This window comes from Vidua macroura, chromosome 9 (assembly GCF_024509145.1).
Source record: "Vidua macroura isolate BioBank_ID:100142 chromosome 9, ASM2450914v1, whole genome shotgun sequence".
In the NCBI taxonomy this organism is placed as follows: domain Eukaryota; kingdom Metazoa; phylum Chordata; class Aves; order Passeriformes; family Viduidae; genus Vidua; species Vidua macroura.
In genome coordinates, this window is record NC_071579.1 from 11,635,049 (window position 1) to 11,657,723 (window position 22,675).

General features: G+C 37.6%; 1 protein-coding gene across 2 annotated transcripts in view; it reads left to right on the forward strand.

Moving 5' to 3' along the window:
- Positions 1–14: 14 nt before the first annotated feature.
- CAMSAP2 (calmodulin regulated spectrin associated protein family member 2) overlaps positions 15–22,675 on the forward strand; it is an 81,738-nt gene continuing 59,077 nt past the window's right edge. For both annotated transcript variants that reach the window (XM_053985175.1, XM_053985176.1), the window contains exons 1-2: positions 15–502; positions 12,875–13,134. In XM_053985175.1, coding sequence (XP_053841150.1) covers positions 364–502; positions 12,875–13,134 — 399 coding nt within the window. In that variant the 5' untranslated portion in view covers positions 15–363. The remainder of the gene's footprint in view (positions 503–12,874; positions 13,135–22,675) is intronic.

A 22,675-nucleotide genomic window follows, 5' to 3' on the forward strand; every position in this document is an offset into this window, starting at 1 on the left:
CTCCCGCCCCGGGCCGGGGGACTGGCGGCCGCCTGGGGCGCGCAGCCCTGGCCGCAGGGTCTCCCCAGGGAACGCGGGGCCGGGGCCGCCGGGGGCATTTTTTCGGAGGCGGAGGGACGGCGGCGTGAGTGAATTGAACAAAGAGCGAGGAGGAGGAGGAGGAGGAAGAAGAGGACACTCGGACTCGGCTACATTCCTGTGCAGAGAAAGGCGGGAGGCGGTGTTAGCCCTTTACGGACAGCTGGGTCCGGCGCTGCTCTCAGCTGCTGTCGGCGTATTTACAGCCGGCTCTCCCGGCCGTGGGAGGAGGAGGAGGGAGAAACAACCATGTAAGTTCCCAATTGCCGGGGGTCCTGTGAGAAGATGGGGGATGCCGCAGACGCCAAGGAGATGAGGAAGACTTTCATTGTTCCTGCCATCAAACCTTTTGACCATTATGATTTCTCCCGAGCGAAAATCGCCTGTAATCTGGCCTGGCTGGTGGCCAAAGCCTTTGGGACAGGTAGGTGGCGTCTCCTTCTTCCCTTTCTTTGATGCTCGTTCCTGCTTGGTTGCTTCGCTACTGAGGACGTGCGACCCATTCCCTGAGGAGCTGAGAAGAGGGGGGAGATGTGTGGGAAATGCTTTTGGTCCGTTCCCTTATTCTTAAGATCTCTTACCCCTTGTGAGGTTTTTTTGTTTTTCCTTAATTACACTTAGTCTTTTTGGAGTAGTCCCACTGTTTCCATCAGCAAGTAAATTTTGTGTGTTGGCACTCATTATTTTGTATGAGTGAATCGATCTCTGTAAATGGTATTTTATTTATTACTCTGGTCACACTTCTACAATGCGAAGAAAACCCAGCAATCCACGTTTGTCTGTCATCTTGAAATTTTTCCTGGTATTGCTTAGGAGAATTGGGGGTTAGCAATGGAAATGGATGCATGCTCTTAGTTCTGACATGTGTGACAGTAGCCTGTAGCCATTTGAGTGGTTAAGCAATAAGAAGGGTTTCAGGAAAAAGACCATTTAGTGCCAGGTTTTGGCCTGCACAATACAGAAGGCTCTCCTTGTCTGTAAGTGTAAATGGAATCGATTTGTAATGCCTCCAAAAGGCATCAGTGCTCTGTCGTTGAAAACCTTGGACCTTGAGGAATACCAGACCTATTATTCTGTGCCTGAAATACTGTTGGGCCTTGAGGAATACCAGACTTGCAGAGGTCTTCTGAGGGAAGCATTTTGAAAATTTACCAAGCTGGGGGGTTTTTGTTTGGGTTTTCTTCATTTGTTCTGGATTTTTTTAGGATTTAAGTTCTTTTTTTTAGTTTTTGGGGGGAGATGGGGTTGTTTGCTTGTTGTTTGTTTTTTTAGCTTTAGTACAGCTGTAGTATTGTAATAATTTAATTTTCTGTTGATTAAAAATAATGGGGTTTTTTGAAAGGTGAGGCAGATATCAACAATCATTACTTTTGCCTCTGTTTTTTATGAAATAACAGGAAAAGCTTCCTCCTTATGGAGTGTTGCACCTTTTACTTTTAGGGCCAGGGTGCTGTTATGTATTTAGCCAGGGTTAGCATGTATTTAGCATGTCTTTATGGGACATGCTTCTGGGAACTCATCGTATTTGATGTAATGCTTACAAAAAGCCCCTTTTAAAGTGCTTGAAACTAGTAAAATTTCAGTGAATGCATCACTTTAAAAAAGAAAGAAAATATCAAAATATTGTTTCCATTTAAAGATTTGTCAATAAGCTCTATTTACTTTTCTTTGTGAAATTTGGACAAGTAATGTTTTGATACATGGCTTTATTAGCTATGCAGGTATGAGAGGTAAAATAGTAGAGAAAATTCTTGGAAGTACTTAATTCAACATTTTCAGAGATCATTATATTTTTAGGTACCTTGGTTCTATAGGTCTACTAATGGGAATCGGAGTGTGGAATGCTTCTGCAATTATATAACCTAGCCTTCTAACCTGAAAACTTTTTTCTACTGGAGTTTGACAGATTCTCAACCTATGGTTGAAATGTCTTGGTTTATACTGGTTGAGTTTCTATTGGATGTGTAAAGCCACTTGCAGGGTACTTTTCTGCTACTTTTCTAGGAAGTGTGATCCAAAACAAATTCCTTTACCCTTTCTCTTCATGACTGGGATTGTTCTGAGATGCTCAAATGAAACATGATTAGAGGGAATAATTGCTTCATCTGCTCTCTAAACACTGCAGTAATATAACAGTAGGAAGAGAGGTAAGCACACACATTTGTAGTGTTTCTGGTTCCAGTTCTTCCACTAGGTTAATGTAACTAGAAACTTCAAAGAAAAGTTTGGCTGAAGTAGGGAAAGACAGTATGCAGGACTTGCATGTCTGCAGTACAAATGCTTCCTTTATACTTGGACTGGAACAGAAGAACTGACCTTCACCTTTTCCAAGAAGGAAGGAAGTTTGGGTTTGTTAAATTATTTTAGTTCTTGGGAATAAATCAGAGCCTCAGTCTTGTCTTCTAACTATTGCTATATACATTTGTACAGAGGAAATGCAAAGGATGATTGGTGTGTTTATGAGTGCTACATTTTATTTCTTTTTTTATGCTTGAAGTATTGAAGTTCCCTAAGCCTGCAGGGGAAGGTGAAGGGTTTTTCCTTACCGTCTGTGAAACAAAGTAATGCAGTTCACTTTCATTAATGAAAAGCATAGGTTGCTACAATCATGTATCCATTAAAGAAATCAAAATATTTATGTATCAAAGGGGTGCATCTTTCAGTGGGTGGCTTTCACAGTCTTAAAACTGTATTTCAGTACAATCAGAGTTGTGGATACATCTTGACTATGTATTGTGGATTTGCTCTTGCAAAAAGACACTGAAATAGGTACTGTTCATTAACATTAGTAATGATTCCTCTTGTTTCATTGATACCTGGGTCCAAAAACTGAGAGAAAAATTTTCTATTGCTATTGTCCTTGGTAGAACTGCAGGTGTAGAGTTTGGCTCACAACACGGGCAGGTCAAAAGAAGCTGTCGTATTAGTGAGGTGTCATAGGAGAGTAAGAATGTATTAACAGTCATGTTGAAGGCATCTTGTATGAAGAACTGTTTAAGAAATAGTAATTGAAGAAGGAATTCATATTTAAGTGTTGAGGGTGTGTAGGATTTTGTGCCTTGGTGTTTTGCTGCAAGACAATATATCGGTGTTAGGACATGTCAGATTAAATGTTTTGTAATAACCAAATTGTTTAAGTGATACAACTTGCAGTAACTGAAAGGGGGAAAATGAACAAGTGTGAAGTGTAAAAGGGGGAATGTTTGACCTTAAGATATTAAATCTGCAAATACTTAATTTCAGCCTTGTCTCCCAATGCTGGCAGTTAAACATTTCTGTATAAAATTTCTGTATAAAAATTTCTTGCCAACATCTGGATGAACTGTCTAGACACTGTAACTTTCAACTTAAAAGTATGATGGGACTTACTTCATAGGAATAAGTTGAAAATGTCTTGATGTTGTGCTCTTTTTATTTCTAAAGCAACAGAAGTGGGCTTCACTATTTTGGAATGTGAAGTTTTTGCCTTCTCAGTCTGCTGTAGTAGAAAATGTGCCTGAAAAATTTGTTATCCATCCGCGCTCCTAAAAACAGGCTGAGCTAAATATACATCATTACTGACAGATGTTTGTTTAGCCTGTTTTTTGAAAATCTCTAATTATAGACTTTCAACAGTATGTCTTCTAGTCAGTTTGGACCTTATTTATTTTTAGATATTTGAACAGAATCTTGATGTCTTTTGCTACATTGTTAAGCCATTGCTTACACCCTCTTCCTGGTGCTGTTGAGAATGGTGGGCACCTTACATTTTTATAACACCTTTCATATAATAAAAGCGATATGTGTTATATTGTTTGGACAAAACAGACTTTTTTTTCTTTTTTGTAGGTCAAACGTTTTTGCTCTCTGTGTTTATTAGGGATTGGTGTGGGGATTTTTTTGAGTTTGGTTTTTGGTGGTGTTTTTTTTGTTTGTTTGTTTTTTTGGTTTTTTTTTGGTTGGTTGGTTTTTTGTATCATTTTTTCCTGTGGTTGGTTTACATGAGCTCTGTACTTAAATCTAGATCTATTGGTCCAGCTAAACCATTACTAATACAAGGTAAATTTGAAAAATTATTTAATATTTCCAACCTATAATACTCTGATTTATTCACTAAAATATGATGTTTGCCATTTCTGCATTAGCCTAGAATTGTTGACTCATGCAGTCTGTGATTCACTGTAGCTCCATATCTTTCTCTGCAGAGCTGCTGCCTACTCAGTTGTTCCCATCTTATAATTGTACTGTTGTAGGTTCCTGCTTTGCAGCTATACTTACATAACTGCATCCTATTTTCAAGCCACTCCTTCCACTTATCAAAATTATCTTGAATTAGAATTTTGTCCTCCAAAGTGCTTTCAATCCTTTTGTAGCTTGGAATCACTTCTTTACAACCTTGTCTAGTGTGAAGAAAAATGTGAGTTCTTGAACCTGGAATACATGTTTTTCCCATTTGGTAGGGGACATCTGAGTACTCTTGGAAAATGGTTTTTCAAACAGCTTTTCATCCAATTTTTAGTTATGAAGTTAAGAGTATCTCTGTGTCTGTTTTTCAGAAAAATATGGGAACAGCTTTAAGTCAAGTTAAATCTGTTTCTGCTTTATTATCCATACAACATATTATTCTGCTTCAGTAATACATTTAACTGGTTAGCATGAGATTTTTTTTAAACTAAAAGTTAAATATAAGCTGCAAAAGCCTGAGCAATTGTCCTAAACATTTTTGTGTTTTCTGAAGTCAAAATAAAATAGTTCATATACCTTTTAACATTAAATTTAACATTAAATCTATCCTTTATAGGTGTTTAAAGCAATATATTAAAATTGCATCACCTGCAACTAAATATTACCCAAGAAATTTAAAAATAATTTCTCCTGATGATTAATGTTTTCAGAATTTGTATGTGGCTACTTACTGCTCTTTGCCCATGTTGCCAGGAGCGCCATGAAGGGAGGAAATGAACACTGTGTATCTGAAAAAAACAAGTTGTAGCTAAATGCTCTCATCTGTTGTGTTGGATGTTGCAGGCCAGAACACATTTTAATATTTTTCTAGCAGAAGTCATTTCTTCACTTGTATTCAGTCTGGCAGTAGCAAAACGTTGTAGAGGGGTTTGGAGATCAAAAACAAATTTTTGGATATAGATTCCATCACATCTCTAAAATAGTTGCTGACAAATTGATACTTCAGTCGGTCCTATGAAAATCAGTGGATTAGACACATCATCTACTGAGATGTTTTACTTGGAAGGTGGTTGTAGCACTCCTTTCTGTAGATCACATTTGTAATGTAGTTTGACTGTAGATCACTTTTTTTGAAGTAAATACATAAAATCGTATGAATTTCTGGATCTGTTAAATTTGGCAGAGTCCTCTGAAGTTGTAGACTGTGCGTGTACAATTGTAAAGAAAGGTGATCAGTCAGGGGACAGTTGCAGGATTGGCAGTAGACAATGGACCTCCTCTGGGGTATGGAATCTGTTCTTTCAATGACTCTGTGCCTTTGAGCCTCTTTGCCTTTACAACTCCAAGTGCTTGTCTGCAGAACGTAACAGATCTCACAAAGAGACTGTAGCCAAACTCACTGATTTCAGGTGATGATATTAAATATATTTATTCTACTTATGCCTGGTTTCTCTTTATATTTTTTGACCACCATTGCAGTTACTACTGCAGATATAGTTTAAAATTTTCCCCTTCACCCTATGATTTAGGGTCATCTGTTGGGTTACTTGAGTGACTCCATGTTTAAAGGTGGCTCTCATTCAAACTTGAAGAGTATTTGTATGCTGTTGATTGGGAATGTGTCACTTTTTCAATAAGATGTTATGTAATTTTCATTCTACAGCTAGCACAACTACTGAAATTAGTAACTTTTAATACTTGCTCTGCTAAACTGAGAGCTCTGAATGATTGTTTTTGCTGATCATTCTGGAAAATTAGGATAGAAATTAAAAACTGGCAAGACTTCATAAGAAAAGTAGAGTGAGTTCCACCTTCCCCTTCCTTTTTATTTTGTGCAATTGGACAATACATTATTACTGCATCAGGTGGTAATAATAAACATTTCTGCTACAGAATTGAAATGTAATGTTTAAAATCTATTTGCCAAATGTAAGATCTGTATAGTTCTAGCTGTTTTCTACATGTTTTCTTTTATTCAGTTAAAAGCCTGTAAGCCAGACACCAAAAAAGATGTGTCCATTCACATCTATCTACTTATGGCTGGCAAAAAGTTTTCTTTGGCTTAATGAAGTCTAGTAATAAGTTCAAGATATGTTTATTTCTAATTTTCTGAAACAGCTTTTTCCATACTCCATAGGATATTTAAGTCATAACTTGTCTAGAATAGTCATCAAGGTGCTAGCTGGGTGAGATATGATTATATTTATACTATTATCTTTACATTTCTCATAAATTGCCTCTTCCCAGAATAAGTTCTGAAGGCATTTATGTTAATGAAAATTGATCCCCTTATTGGCAGGGTTAATTTGAAGTCATTATTTTGTTTATGAAAACCTGAGTCAATACACAGGTTTTAGTAAATTAGATGCTAATCTTCCCATTTTAATAAGAAATGCCAGTACCAGACACATTGTGTAGCACTTCCTGTTGTACTGCTGAAGGCAGAATATTGGATGGGATAGACACTTAGTGTGGCAATTAATAGAGCATTTCTGACATGGTCTGCAGTGTTCAAAGAACAACTGAAGTCTGGTTAGACTGTGAAAGTAGAGCCTGTGCATGTTTTTTCCTTAAGTGTTTTGGGGTTGGTTTGGTTTGGGTTTTGAGGGGTTTTTTAGGGTTTTGTTTGGGGTTTTGTTTGTTTTAGTTTGGGGGCTTTGTTTGGTTTTTTGTTTGTTTCCTTGTTTTGGAATGAGGAATCCCTTTTAAGTCAGAACAGCTGTTGAAGCAGTGAATAATTTTTTATTTTTTAGCATCTAGAGGCAGGAGGGTAAGATCCGTTTATTCATAATATTTTTGTGATGCTAAATTCAAGAATCTCTTGAGTTCATCTTAGCAAGGTGGACAAAGCTAAGAATGGTTATACTGAGGCTGAGTGTGCTATGAATTGAGTGTTGGCCTTTCAGATACTTGTCTCTAGACAGAGGTACACCTACAGCCTGCTAGCCAAGAACAATGGAAGTGGCAGACTGATTCAACAAAGCAAAAAATAAAAATGATTTTGTAATCTCTACTATCTTATTTTGTTTTCTACTTCCTGATTAAAATGCCATTCTTGATGGTGTCTCCAAAATAAAATTGAAGTGTCTCCCTCTTCTATTGAGTCGACTATAAAAAAAAAATTCACCAGAAATTAAATAATGTAATTCTGTCTTTGCTGACCCATTTTCAGTTCTTGGACTCTTGACTTCTGTGCAAGCTCTGCTGCCTTGTGCCCAGATTGTAAATATGGCACCAGAATCCTCCTTGGCAAGTGGGAATCTGAATGAGGTAACTTGACATGGTCACTTCCTGGCAAAAGCATACCTTTGTTGACCTGCAGAAAACCATCCAGTCCACTAAGATCTGGCGTACATTCATTTAGTGGTTTGCACTAGGAGGTGGTTAAAGGTATTAGACTGTTCATTAAATAATTCTGTATTATATCTCAGTCTTCTACAAATATTTTTTTCTTCTTAATGTCTTTGTGCATTGACGTCAGTAACCTGTAGACAGGAAGTTTTCTAGATTGAGGCTTAAGGTGGCCTTGTGGCTCCCAAAAGTGATGGCATCATTTAATTAGAAAGCCCATGGCAAAATATTTTAACTTGTTTTAAGGAATTTAACTTGTTTTAAGGAATTTAACTTGTCCTCAGGAATTAAAAAAACAAAACAAAACAAACAACATGGAGACCTTGTTGACAAATACTTCTAATCTTTTTGACATTCTTAAGGCAAACATTCATAAATCTGAAATTGTTCACTGATATAAACATGAAAAACTCAATAGTTGTGTAAAGGGTTGTATTCATCTCTGTGGAAGTATAGAAACTTTACAAAAAAGGCAATTGGTTTTTAAAGAAAATGTAGACTTTTCATATTAATGCAAGCAGTTTTTTCCAAAGAAGGAATTCATACTGTCTTCCAAGGGGTAATTCATACCTACCTGAGCAGAGAGGTTTTTTTATAAAGCAACTTCTAAAGGTAAATTCAGTAGACCATTCCCTTCCTTTAAAATTATCTGTTTAAATGGAAAATTAATTTGCATTTCTGTCTCGTGGTGGGGAGTGTTCTGGTTTTGTCTGGAATAGAGTGAATTTTCGTCCTGGTAGCTGGTGCAGTGCAGTGTTTTGGATTCAGTGTGAGTGCACTGTTGATAACACTCTGTGTTTCAGTGGTTGCTCACTGGTGCTTTCTCTAAGTCAAGGGCTTCTCGGTGCCTCGTGCCAGCGAGGAGGTGCAGGAGGGGCTGTGAGGGAGGTGGCCAGGACAGCTGAGCTGAGCTGGCCACAGGGACACTGCAAACCATGGCTGCTGTGCTCAGCATGACCTGGGGGAGTTGGCTGGGAGGGCTGATCACTGCTTGGGAACGGGCTGTCTCTCTTTTTCCCTTTCATTGTTATTATTGTTATAATATTTTACTTTATTTCAGTTATTAAACTGTTTTTATCTCAGCCTGCAGGATCTACCTTTTCCCAACTCTCCTCCCTATCCTCCTATCCCAGCAGGGAGAGTGAGGTAGAGAGCAAGCAGCTGGGACACTTAGCTGGGGCTGGGATTAAACCACAACAGGGAGCAGCAATTATCCTGTGTTTGCCTTAAAGCTTTGAATAAGCTCTTAAATTTTTAAAATTTGTCTTTCTTCTCTAGAAAGAGCATCTGCAGGACTTTTTATTCCTTGATCATTTATGAAAAATTATACAAAGATATGTTGATTACTTTTTTGAAGTTCACCTAATGGTTAAATTTGAGTTACAGTTTTGGGCTAAGGTGGTATTATTTCTTTTCTTTTTTCTTTTCTCTGTGTCTTGAACTTGCCCATTAGCTTCACTTATTCTTTTCATAGTACAATATTTACAAATTTCAAAATGTCTAAATTATTTCCAAAGTTGTGGTCCTACTCACAATTCTAGGAAAAAATAGGGTGGTCATCTAGTTCAGCTTCCTTCTCCAGGAAGGGCCAGCCTCAAAGTTAGAAGAGGTTTCTCAGTGCCTTGTTTTGAAAGTCCCTGTGGATGGCAGTTTCACAGCTGGGTCCCCAGGCAAGCTGCACCTATACTCTGGTGGTCTCTCTTGATAAATTTTCCCTTGCGTCAGCCTGTGAGCAGTGCCTTTTACCAGGCCCGTGTTTCCAAGGCCTGTTGGAGCTGGCAGAGTGCAGCCCGCTCTCACCTGCACTGCGCGTGTTCAGCTCGCTGCACTCCGTGTCCCCAGTACCCCTGTGCCATAATTACCAGGGATTTCAAGGTCAGACGGTACTTCATGGCAAAATGTGCCACAAGGTATTTCTTTTAAAATGGGTCATTGCCTCAGAGGTTAATCTTGAATGAGTCCTCTTTGTCAGCTGGGCAAAGGAAGGACTGGTACAATGCACACAAGGAAGATTAGTGTTAAGATTCTTCTCTGCCTAGCAGAGCCTGTTTAACAGTCTCTAGTCCTGACAGACCAGACCCTAGTCAGCTTTTGACCCTGCTGATTGTTCTGGTAATCTGCTGAGACCTGGATGGAGCCTTGAAATTCCCTGCCACAGGACTCCAGAGGCAGCACATGCCAGTTCTGGAAGGATTTCTACTCTGAGTTTTCTCTGTCACCTGTCTGCTCTGGGGGTTTTTCTTTTCTTTTTAAACTGTATCGTGAGAACACAACTTGAATCTTCTATCAGAGCTATTCTGGTATCAGACAGTTTAATATATGTTATGATGTGGGGGGAAGTGCCATGTTTCTGCCTGTGCAGAGGGAAGTCTGACAGAAATTTTTGTAAAGAATTCTGGTCTTGTTGCACTAGAGATTTCTTGTTTGTATTCTTTCACATTTTTTATACATTCAGAATACGCCTGTAGCCACAGCTTCTCCTCCTAGCCCTTCATTTCCTTATTCTATTTTTCTAATAAATTTATTTTTCTGGTTTTATTTTCATGAAGACCAATAAGTTTCTTTTCCAGATTTATTTTTTGTGTACACCAATGTAGTAAAAGAAATGGCCTACATGTAGTTTTGTATTTTTCTATATTTTCAGAAGCAGAACTAAGCATTATAAATAATTCTATTTGCCTTTGCTAGTCATCATGTTGATTTTTTTAACTGTATTGAGTCTTTAATTACTAAATCCCAACAGTGGATGTCATGCTTTCATCATAAATGTATTTATTGCATCTTGTCACTTTAGGATGTGCTTCAGTGATACAGAAGATGAGAATTAACAAGCATTGGGTTTGTTATTTACTGTCTTGAGATTTCTCTTTTGGCTCAAATTTTCAGGCTTGAAATCAGTCTTTGTCTTCAGTGAATCTGAACCGCAGAGTGTGTGACTTCTGCTTGAGTGTAGCTAAGTACTCCTGCCTCAAGAGGGTTTGGTTGTTTTTTTTTTTTTTTTCCCATATAGGAATGAGGCTTTTTTAAGTCTTCTAAGAAATTACAAATGGCTTTATCTGTTTCTCCCTGCTTCCCCCCATCCCCATTGAAATTCTCATGTGCTTCAAAACAGGGATGTGTGGATTTGGTGTGGGTTTTTATTTGGTTGGTTGGTTTGGGTTTTTGTTGTGGACTTTTTGTCTTTTTCAAAACAAAATCTACCTGTGCATTGTGAGATATTTACAAAAAAATGTTTTCTAATCCTCTTTAACTTGAAGAAATAGCATAAAGATGCTTTAAGAGTTGGCATTTGGAATTGTAGAAGATAAAGTCCTGATGAGAATTGAGCTCCTGATACTGGAGATGGATCATTAGGGACTTCAGAAATAACAAGCTTAATATTTTAATAGGCAGTGTGTGGACAAACAGGGAAAAGAAAGAAGGTCAGGTAGAATTAAGATAGATGAAAACAATACCTGGGGAATTAAGACAGATGAAAACAATATCAGGTATCTAGCAGCTCTGAGATTCTCAATTAGAAGTGCTTTGTGTTGGACTGGATGACTCTGGATCCTATAGTCAGTAGGTGAAGTTGGGAAGTGGAAAAGAAGATGGCAATATCTCCTGACACTGGTAGATATTTTTGCTAGCAGTTTTATTATCATCTTATAAAAAAGTAGGGCTGTTGGGCATTAGATTTGTGTTTTAAAGGGCAGAGTAGTTGTGCTGATGGTATATTTGTATTCTAAAGCAGAGCTGTCAGTTTTCTTGCCAAATTAAGGCTCATGGCTTAGGCAAGTGACAAACTATATCTCTTTCCCTTGATGCTCTGAATTGGCAAAAGAAGCAGCAATATCTTACCCTTTCCTACCATCCTTCTAGCATTTAAAGCATGTGTTAATATTTCTTTCACTTTTTGCACTCTACAAAACATATCTTCCCTCACAGCTAGAAGGCAGCTGGCACCTTCCAAAGCCCATAATGGAAGCACATAAACTGCAATAGAATATGTATGAGGAAGAAGATAATCTGTCATTATCTTGTGATGGCATGTTCTGTTTTTTCTCTCTCTTCTCCTGCTCCACCCTTACTGGGCTGTTTACTCCAGACTGATTCAAACCTTGTCTGTTGAGCCATTTATCCAGCTGAAGGCAAAGGGAATAGAAACTTTAGAGTTTCATCACCGCTTTCCTACACGCTTATTTTTTCTACTAGCAATTAAATAGGGTTTTTGCATTTGGACCCAGGAAAAGAATCACATGCTCTTTATCCCATAAATGTTGTTGGCTTAACTGATTTTGCAACAATAGAGAATGAAATTCTTCCAGGAGGAAAATGAAGCATCTTGCAGTGTGTATGCCTGAAAATCTGAAAGTTATTTTCCCCTTGACTCATGATTTAATTTAATTTGATCTAATACCATATTTAATTAATTTATAGCTGTTACGTTTGTGGTAGGCAATTACAGTCTGTCTGTATTGTGTTATGTACAGTATTTGAAAAAATTGTTGGATTGTCTTGGAATGCTAATTTTGGAGTTAAAATCTCAGCATAGATTTGACAAAATCTTGTGTAGCTTTCTGTGGGTGCTAAGCCAGCTCACTGAAAAAGGAGGAAAACCACAATTTTAAGGGAAGTCACTAACACAACAAGGCCAATAAGAACTCACTCTTTTGTCAGAAAGAAAGTGATAATACTTTTTATTCTTTCTCCATTCTTCCAATCTCAGTCAAAAGCCCATATATTTATGCTTAACTGCTGGATTGTCATCATTCTGTGATGCATGACCTTTGAAATAAACAGTATAGTAATCAAAATTCTTCTGCATATATGGAAACTAGAAGGCTGCTTTTTGTCTTGAATTTTTGTGTGCTGAAACATGTTTCAGTTCAATTTTGTTTTTGTAATAGAGTCCAGGGTTTGTGTTTAGATGGGTGTTGTTCTGCCTTTATATGTCTGACCTATATAATATTATGCCAAAGGAAATGAGAATGTTTGGGCATGTATTTGGAGAAGCCAAGAAATTTTAATGTAATGATGATGTAAACCACAGGTTGGTCTTCTGTTGTGGCCTCTGCAATGTGAGACACTTTGGATTTTTCTCAAGTTTCTATTTATAGTTCAAATATTACCTTTGTATGAAATTTTTCCTAGTATTTTATAACATAATTGCTGGTACAGACTTTGGCCTCCCCTTGGTTAAGCTTTTCTTTAACATAATTTTGAGTTCACACATATAGTTTTAAAAAATCCCCTAACTGCCCTTTCTGATACTGACTTGTGCTCTCTTTGTGTTTTGTAGAAAATGTTCCAGAAGAACTCCGAGAACCATTTTACACAGACCAGTATGACCAGGAGCACATTAAACCACCTGTTGTTAACTTGCTGCTGTCTGCCGAGCTCTACTGTCGTGCTGGGAGCCTTATTCTCAAGAGTGATGCTGCAAAACCACTTCTAGGTCATGATGCTGTTATACAAGCCCTGGCACAAAAAGGCCTTTATGTCACTGACCAAGAAAAGTTGGTGACTGAACGAGATCTTCACAAAAAACCAATTCAGATGGTGAGTGTTCAAAGGTTGTGTGTTACGTCTCTTCTCTCCATCTGTGTAGTCCCAGTACCTACAGATCTGTCTTTTAAAATGCATCATTATGTTCAAGTATTTTTCTAAGAAGTTCAGTGGGATTCATTACTGGGAAGTTTATAATTGTTTTGGTTTAGGGTTTTTTTTTTTTCATGCCATCAGCTGTCAGTGCAGGTGTATTTCTTCTGTATTAATGCTAGAATACACTTATCTTCCTACTTAGTTAAAATGTTACATTTTTAAATATAGCAGTGACAATATGATCACTTTGATTTCAGTTTTACACCACTGACTGTAAGTGAATATTTCTGTGTTGGAAAAGTTTGGAAACATTATTCTTAGGCAGAAATCTTTGGTTAAAAGCTTGAAATAAAGGTTTTAATGGCAGGCAATTCAGCCTAATAACATTGAATAGTCACCTGTTGCACATTAAGTCAATGTAAAACACACAACAAAAAATATGTCTTTGCTTTATATAACTGCTAATTAAAACATTAGTTCAAGTGATGAATGATTCTATTAGTAAGCTCCTAAGTTATGAGTTTTCTGCTTTGTTTGGAGCCAAGTTATAAAAAATGACCTGTAAATAGGATGTCTTACATATGTTTGTTTAGCAAATGGCAGTATGATAGAATAAGATGCTAATTTCACTTAATTTAAAGTGAAATATTTAAAATGTTCACCTTTTTATATTTGTATTTAATATAGAGAATAAATTAAGTAAACAAAGTATTTGTGGTCAGTGACCTGTAGCTGCCTCTAGAATGAAGGTGTGTGGAAATGAATATAGCTGTGGTGATCTTAGAGGTGTTTTCCAATCTAAATAATTCTATGTTTGTAAGTGATGCAAAATTTGCAGGATACTTGCAATACTTGTAGGTGGTTAGGAGTGTTGCTAATGTTCACAGAAGTCAAAGCATTTAAGAAACAAACTTTGACTGTTTATGTTTTTGCAGAACTTAATTCTGTTCTTGCTTCTGAAGGACAATAAGGTTAATGACTTGCATTTATGAGCCTCTGGTTACTCCATTTGATTATTTTAATTTGATCCCTGTCTAGAATAGTTGTAAGAGTCATGTCTTCCCAGAGTTCTTAGTTGAAAAAAATGTCAGTATTGCCTAGTTTGGTTTGCTGATGTTTGATTTAGTGATTCGTATTGCTAAAAATGCATTTCAGTAGTCATTTTCTATTTCCCCCATGCTTGTGGGGCTGTCTGTGTGTTTTCCCAGTGGTGTTTAGGTGTAGTCAGCAGGAAGCTATTGGCACATGAACATTGGAGGAGTTGATGCCCCCAGGTTCCTGCTGTGCCCAGGGCACTGGTGCCCATCCAGTACCAATAACAGATGGGTGCACTGTTGCTGTTGTCAGTTCACAGGCAGCTGGGCTGTGACAAGGGCAGGGAACACAACTGGCTTGGGCAGGAACACAGCCTTGTCCAAAACAGCTGCTACCAAAGAAATGGCTGTGAAGCTGTAGTCTCCATACTAACATCCCGAGCCGAAGAGTTTTACTTTGTCAAACCACCCTCTTGTTCCTATGCAAGCTCCTAGCAGCAGTATTATATTTTAATTGGAAAGACTCAACCCTTTTCCTTATTATACTATTAGTAAAGTTGGCAGAGAACTTCAAATCTGGCTGTTGCAGTATTGACAGTCTTTTCCCTTGATGCCTTCCAATACCCTTTCCTACTATTCCATATGTCACTTTCTACAAGTCTTACAAATTTAAATGTATATCCTGTTTTAGAGCATGGAATAATTTTTCTTTTTCAGTTATGTAGAACAGAAAGTTTTTTCATTTGTAATTAACACACTTGTTCCTCTGGTACACCAGATTGTGTTAAACCCATGTAAAATGTAATTTTGAGTAATTTAATAGAACATAGTATGGCTGTCATTTCCTGTGCTAGCCTGTCTTCCACAGGAATAGGGGAAAGATGTTAGTGTTTGTTAGTGAATAGTTCTTGTTACCTTCTGAGATGTACTGTACTTTCTCTAGCTGAAAAGGGGCGAGTTATAATATAAAATGGAACTGTGGAAAGAGATTTGAGTATGATTTAATTTTACACGTGTATTATAACGTGTGTAGCTGTGGCCAACAGACTTGGAATTCCTTGGGCTGGATGTTTGCACAGTGACGTCTGTGGGGATTAATTGTTGACTTAGTTCACATGTGACTATTTAATGAAGCAGGCATTTTGGTCTTCTCTCTCTTAGGTGGAACTTTTCTTGGAAGCACCTTACATATTTAAGTCTGAAAAGTCTAGCAAATGGATGTGCTCCTTTGAGGGGGGTCAGGATAGATGGCACTTGGCTTGGCAGTCACAACTGACTTGGCAGCATTGGTATCTCATTTGAGAGGCTGCAAATGCTGTGTTTGTGTGTTTCTCTGTGTGTGTACGCACAGGTGTATGCATGTATACAAATCAGTTCGCCCTGGTGGAATGGGGTAGGAAAGAGGCACTCGTGAAATTAACCCATGGCACCAAAGGCTTCTGTTAAAGCCTCCCCTGTGTGGTCTGATTAATTCTTTTACTCTTTCTCATGTTTAGTTTGTTCACATCTCCTGTTTCATTTCTGGTGAAACCAAAAGCTGGGTTATTCAGTGGTATCTCAATTTCTGTTCTCCATGTATTGCAAGATATTAAAACTTAATTCTATGGTTATTTTTGTTAGCTCTGTGTTTGATAGGATCATCCTGTTTTTCATTTTGGTAGGGAAGCAAAAGAACCAAAATAGCATGTTATTTCTCTTCTGCTTGAAATGTATATGGTCTTGGCTCTGCTCTGCTAGACTTCAAATAGTGCAGAAATAGTCTAGAGCTTGGAATTGAAAGTGTTGAACTAAGAACCAGAGTATTTTTCTCCTGGAAATTATACTTCTGTACAAAAGGAATTATCTGATGTTTCAAAAGTTTACGGAAGCTAAGTTGTAAAAAATTTTGCAAAGATACTTATGTCAGTTGGCAAGTTCCAATTGCATTGAAAAAAAAAAAAATGTCTTCAGCAGGCACCCCCATATGGAAATGTGAGATTTTGACCTGCTATAGAAATCAGAAATAGCATAAGATTTCAGCATGGCTCTGATAATGATGCAATAGTTTTATAATGCTTTTAGCTATAATATGTGTAGATCACTGTTCAAGTCAAGCTTAACTTTGTTTTTCTATGCTGACGTATTTTTTTTAATTTTGTATTTCCTTCATAACCCAAACTGACTTAAACCTTCAAATGTCAGATACACAAGAGGAAGGCAATTTGGATTTTTTCATATTTTTTCTCATATAAGCATTGGATCTCTTTGTTTTAAAAACATATATATCTGTTCTTACAGGATAAGTCAGAGGAGACTTATACAGATTTTTCCATTATAACAAGAATTTTATATTAACTGAATAATTTATTTTCTGTGTCAAATCATTTTACAAGAATTCTGATATTTAATCAGGCTGGTCACTTGGTATTCATATGGTCACTTTCAATTTTCTTCAAGTGCAGGGAAGAATAAACAGATACAGAGAGGAATTAAGGAATGTTTTCCTTCCCTCAAGTGCCTGCAATGCACTTCTGCCATGTGGGGAAAGGAATAAAAATATCAGCATCTCAGTTCACTTTGCAGGGAAACTGAAGTTGCATAACTGCCCCAGCAGTGGACTTCTGTCCCTAATGTGACAGGGCCAAAACTATCTGAATTTCTAGCTTGAGGAGTAGTAATGTCAAATCTTGAATACTTGTTTAAATCCAGTGTTGTTAGGGGGTGTAAGATACCGTAATATTACAGACTTTTACCAAATTTGCACCACAAAAATCTATTTGCCTAAGCTCATTATTGTACATTGATAAAACATTCTCAGCTGACTACAAAAAATAGTTATCAACTTGCAAGGCATTTGAAGATACTTAGTTCTCACATAAAATTTAATGACTAGAAAAGGTTAGTAAATACCCTGTGTATAAATATCCAAGAAAATATGACATACAAATATTTATATTTTCAGTGTGGGACAGTATAAAAGCCATGGTAAGCCAAATATAATCGAAAAGCATAACTTTTGTCAAGAGTTGAATTCTCAATTCAGAAAAATAATGTTGCAAGAAAGTCAACCAGCTGAGCTGGTTTAACTTTAAACTTACACCCATGTATAATTACTATCATTAATCAGGTAACACCTAAATCCTTCATAAAATCCTACAATTTTCAGCCAAGATGGAAAGGGAATGAGAGGCTCCTGCAAAACCCCAGCAGTATGTCCATAGTAGCCAGTAGGAATAAAAATTGCTACTTTCTTAATTCTGAGCTATTATTTGTGTGTATAGAGTTTAAATGTAAAAAGTAGTGTGCTGTCATACAAGTTGTATATCAATTTAGCTGCAAATTGCCTTCTTCCTTGAAGATGTCTTGTGAGGAAGTCTGGCAGTAATTTCTCTGTAGCAGTTTGTGAATCTGGACTATAACTGAGGTACAATTAGATGTGCCTGTATTAGCTAGCTAGTAGTCATCAGGAGTGCATGTTTGAGGCAAACACCTGCATTTCTTCCAGTTACTGCTCTCGTGGTTTGCATTGTGGGGACGTCTCAGGGAGCACAAATGCAGTTTTTTTGAGCATGTAACCTGGAAGCTGGGCTCTAGGATCACACCTATGTTAGCCCACTTGCCCAGGGGTACTCATTTCCCAGGACTGGAGCACAGCTGACTGAAGTGAATCCCCTGAGGAGAGAGCAGAGGTGAGTCCAGGGACCTTTACTCCAGTTTTGCTTTTCTGCTGTGCAGAACTGATTGCAGAGTTAATCCAAGCCAGCGAAACTCCTGTGGAAGGCAGGAGGACTGGGGGATTGATAGTACTAGGTGTGTAGGTACCCACAGCCAGAACCTGGCTCTCTTTCTGGATGAGATAACAGACAGTAAGTGGTTAACTCATCCTGCAATCCAGACTTTTGGTCTCCCTGGCAGACTGCATTCATTGGAAATGACAGTGCCTTTCATCAGCGGTGTGTTTCTCCTTGAGGAAGGGCTGCAGCAGCTCACCCGGTTACTTGCAGCTACATGCTGCAGTCTCTGCACTTCCAGGCTGTACAGCTCCTCTGACTCTGGTCTGGAAAGCAGCACAATGTGTACTAAGCACTTCACAGAACAAAGAAGTAAGATGTGGTTTCTGCCCTGAAGATTTTTTTTTTTCTTGTTTTAGGCATGATGCAACAAGTTTCCATTCCATGCTATTGTAAATTAGTTGTTAGATGAAGACATATAAAAAGAATTTGCAGTTACTTGACTTGAGCCCATAGATACCATAATTTGTTAGTTAAAGCACCAGATTCTAACTACCTTGTGATATATCTTTGATAGTAGTATGTTTCATAGAAGATTAAAATAATAAGCAAATATAGTGGTGAAATAGAACCTGAGTTCAGTGAGTCTGATGGGCTATGTAGAACCAGTCTGCTGAGGATTTGGGCTGGGAAAATGTAATCTTTAGAGGTTCCATATTTTTTGTGCCATTTCTAGTCTCATCTCTTCACATGCATTCTTCATAAGGTTCTCATTTGCTTGAAAATAGGGATCCAGTATTTTTGCTGGATTTAAGTGTCAAATGCACCATCCCAATTCAGTCAGCACTGTGCTAACACCGGTTTGCCACAGTAATGTTGTGCCAGGCTCCCTCACACACAGGGTGCCAGTTCATGCTTGGGCCACGGGAACTGCTACAGCTCTCCACAGAGTTCATTCTGCTCTTACCATTTTAACTTAGAACTTAATGTCCTAGTAGCTTTTTTTCAAGAAATATTTGTTGACTCATAGCCTGGGTATTTTGTTTTGCTTGCTGCTTGTATTTAATTATGTTTTTCTTGTATGTAGAAAATGATTCTTTTTGTGTCTTGGGATGTTTTCTGCAGTATGTTTATCTAGAATTTAGTGAGTGCAAAACATGCATGTTATCAGTGTGAGTTATAGTATGGTTTGTTGTACTTCTGTATATCAATATCAGAAATTTGTGGAAGACTTAAACCACAAAGGCCTCTACAACATTCTTTGGGTTTTCATGGAATGCTGTCTGCTCAACTTGTGCACCAAGAGTGGCAACTAGTGTGGAAGGTAGCAAAGCTACTGACACCAAAGTTGTGTCTATAAAGAATACAAAGGAGGGATGCTTTCCTGGTCCTTTCCAGCAACTCTAATGCTAAAAAGTCTAAGGATTTCTATGATTTCTCTAGCTTTAATTTTAGTTGTTGTTTTGTGTGTGTGGGTGTTTTGGTTGTTTTTTGGTTTTTTTTTTTTTTTTTTTAATCCAGCATCCTTAATTTCAGTACAAAAATCTATGTGGTGTTTTGGTCTTAGGGTTCCAGCACTGTAGCTGTAATACAATTTCTAACTTGTATTTCTAAGAATTCTTGCCTAGAAGGCAACTAAATTTGATTGTTCTTTTTAACAGTTCTTGTAGGGTTGATTTCAGTTGTGCAGAGTATTGAATAAACAATGCTGCTTGTATTGCCTTGAAAGTGCCTTCTCAGAACCACCATAAAATCCCTGATGGATAGAGATGTTTACAGAGCTGCCCTTACACTGGCCTTTGCCAGTTGAATGTAGTAGGAAATATTTAGAAATAGCAGCACATCATGCTTAGTCTAATGTAAAATTGTGATAACTACATTTAATCTTTTACTAAAATGAGGAGAGAATATTGCAATATGTCTTCCAAACAAGATACATTATCTAAATCAAACTGCTGCTTTTGGAATAATGACAGGAAATTAAATGAACCTCAAGAGAAAGTAGTATCTCCCAAAGCCAAGTCTCATGCCTCTCATGAGAAAATAATGCAATGCATTATTATTGTCTGTTGTCTGTCTTGTTCACTTCCTTGCAGAATAGTTGTTCTTCTGCCTTGAACAAACTCAAGTTTTGAATCAAAGAGCTTCTGATTGTGTTCTTAGTTATTATTCCGTCTTGTGGCGCTTTTAACCTACGGGGGAGGGAGAGGTGGAGAAGAAGGGGGTGATGATGGTGATTTAATTAAAAAAATCCAAAACAACCACCTGAGAGCAGACCAAAATCCAGTCCTGAAGCACAAAAATAAAACCAGTTAAAAGGACAAATAAATTGTGAAAGAAATATGTCATGAATTAAGCCCACAAAGAATGCCAGATACCATGTAAAAATGCTTTCTAAAAAGGTCAGGAAGTATTTTCATTAACCTTGAAAGAAGGACTATTTTGTTAAACACAGTTTAAGAACATTTTCTTCCTGTTTCAATAGCACTGTTATGTGGTGTGGTTTGGCTTTTGGCTGTTGATTTGCTGCTGTGAACTTTCTTTGTATCTTTAAATATGTGAAAAGGTTTATTTTAATAAATGCTTAGGAATGATCTTATTTCTACTGGGTTAAGTATATTTTGGAGCATGCTAACTGAGCTATTAGGAAAAGATGTATCTATGAATTGTTTTACAGACTACCTAGGAGGAATTTCTTCATCAGTTTGTTTGAATCATGGTAAGGAAGAGAAATCCCTTGTACTGGCTAGCACAAAGCTAAAAATCTTGCATGGTTGTAGCAGGCAGTTGAAGAGCACTGCTTTCTTCCTATTATGGAAAATAGTGAGCAGCTTTTAGCAGGAGGTGTGGGTCAGTCATGTAAACATAAGGAGAGCTTCACTACCAGCTCTGTGTAGTACATACACACAGCAACAAGGGGACAAAACCACACTGACTGTTGAAGGAATACAGTTTGTACTCCCCAAAATGCAGCAGCTGCTCCAGTCTAGTACAAAAGAACATTTTGAGTCTGCATTTGTTAATCTGCACACATAATCCTGGCAATCTGCCCACCTTTATCAGCAGAGAACACACTCTGTCATCACAGTAGATGTATCATAACAAAATCTTTGTTCTTACAAACTCTATGGAATTTAACATTATGAGATTTTCTTTTCCTGAGGTTGAATGAACAAAATATCTTAAGGTCTCCATAATATATCTATTCTTCTTGTGTGACAGTTAGGGAAATGCTGTAAATAGCCATGTATGTTCATTGTTTATAGGAACTGGTAGGTTTATATGAACAAGTGAAAAATTGTCGTACCTTGCAGATATGTATCTCCAAATCAGCCAAAGCAAAATCCAGTAGAATTTGTTCTATGTAAATAAACCAAGATTTACATTAAAATATTATCTGGTAACTTGTGGAATAGTTTAAGTTTTAAATTGACTATAATAGTCCTCTGTAGAAAACTGACTATCTAGTATAAATGTAGATGATGTTCTGTTTTCCCCCATGTAGCAGAAGGTCATGAGGAAGGATGTCTCCCAGTGTATTTCTTTGCTTTCTCAAACCATGAATCTAAGACCAGTGGAAAAATTACTGAAGTGTATATTAGAGAGAAATCCTGCAGCTTTATGATTTTAGAATAATGGAAAAAGTTATCTTTGGCACAATTTATATAATCATCTAGCAGTAGCCAGAGATCCAAATCAGTCAGCTGTCAAGACTGGTGACATCCCTCTAAAGCTGAAATGGCAAGAGCTTTTATAAGATATAAGTTGGGTGTTTGGAATACAATTTAGAAGACACAGCAATCAATATTTATGATATAAGTGTATACAATATGAAGTGTGTGCTGAAATTCTTTTAACTGTTTGGTTTCATAAAGTGGCAGGTTAAAAATATGACGGCCTTTTAAAGAAGAAAATTACAAGAAAAGCAGAGAGAATATGTAGATATTGGGTAAGCCTGTAGTGGGCCATCAGATTAATTTTACATGATGCAATTATTAAATATATATAGTATGTAATATGAAATCTCATTATATAGGAACATGCTTCTTAAATAAGTAACTGATGTATCTGTTACATTATTAAAGGATACTCATATATTGAAGTAAAGTGCAGTAAGTGGTATTTAGGCAACAAACCACTGCAGTAGGTGCCAATTAAGTGCTGTTGGAAGATAGATGGCATTTTCTCCCTGTTTGTCAACAGCATTTTTTCAAAGGTGTAGTTACAGAAGTTGTACCACCTCAGCCTCTTTTTACTGATGCTGGCCTGCTGACCTGCAAATTATAAATTAATTCCTGGGATTCTGGGGCAAGGGGGGCTTTATTTTGCCATATCAGCTGTCAGAAGAACCCTATCATCAGAAAGAAGTTTAAAGAAAAGGAGACTTTCTAAAATCTATTATGCAGTACCAACTCCTTAATTTCTACTGTGCCTATACGAACACGAGCAGTTTATTCCCTTCCTTTTTGTAGCAGCTCTTTTACGTGTGGGCAGGTAATGTCTCTTGGGCCCTTTGTTCCCCAAACCTTCTCTTCATTCCAAACACCCTCCATTTCTTGGCTTCCTTGACAGGTTGTGCTGGAAACTGGACCCAGGATTCCAACTGACCTTGTCAAGGCTTGTAGGGCACAAGCTTGGGGTGCTTTTGTGAGCAAGAGCCTGCAGGTGACACATGTGTGTGTCAGCTGCCTGTCCTGCAGTGACATTGCCTGTTCAGGTGGTGACAGTCTCAAATCTCAGCTCGTGCCTTCTGGC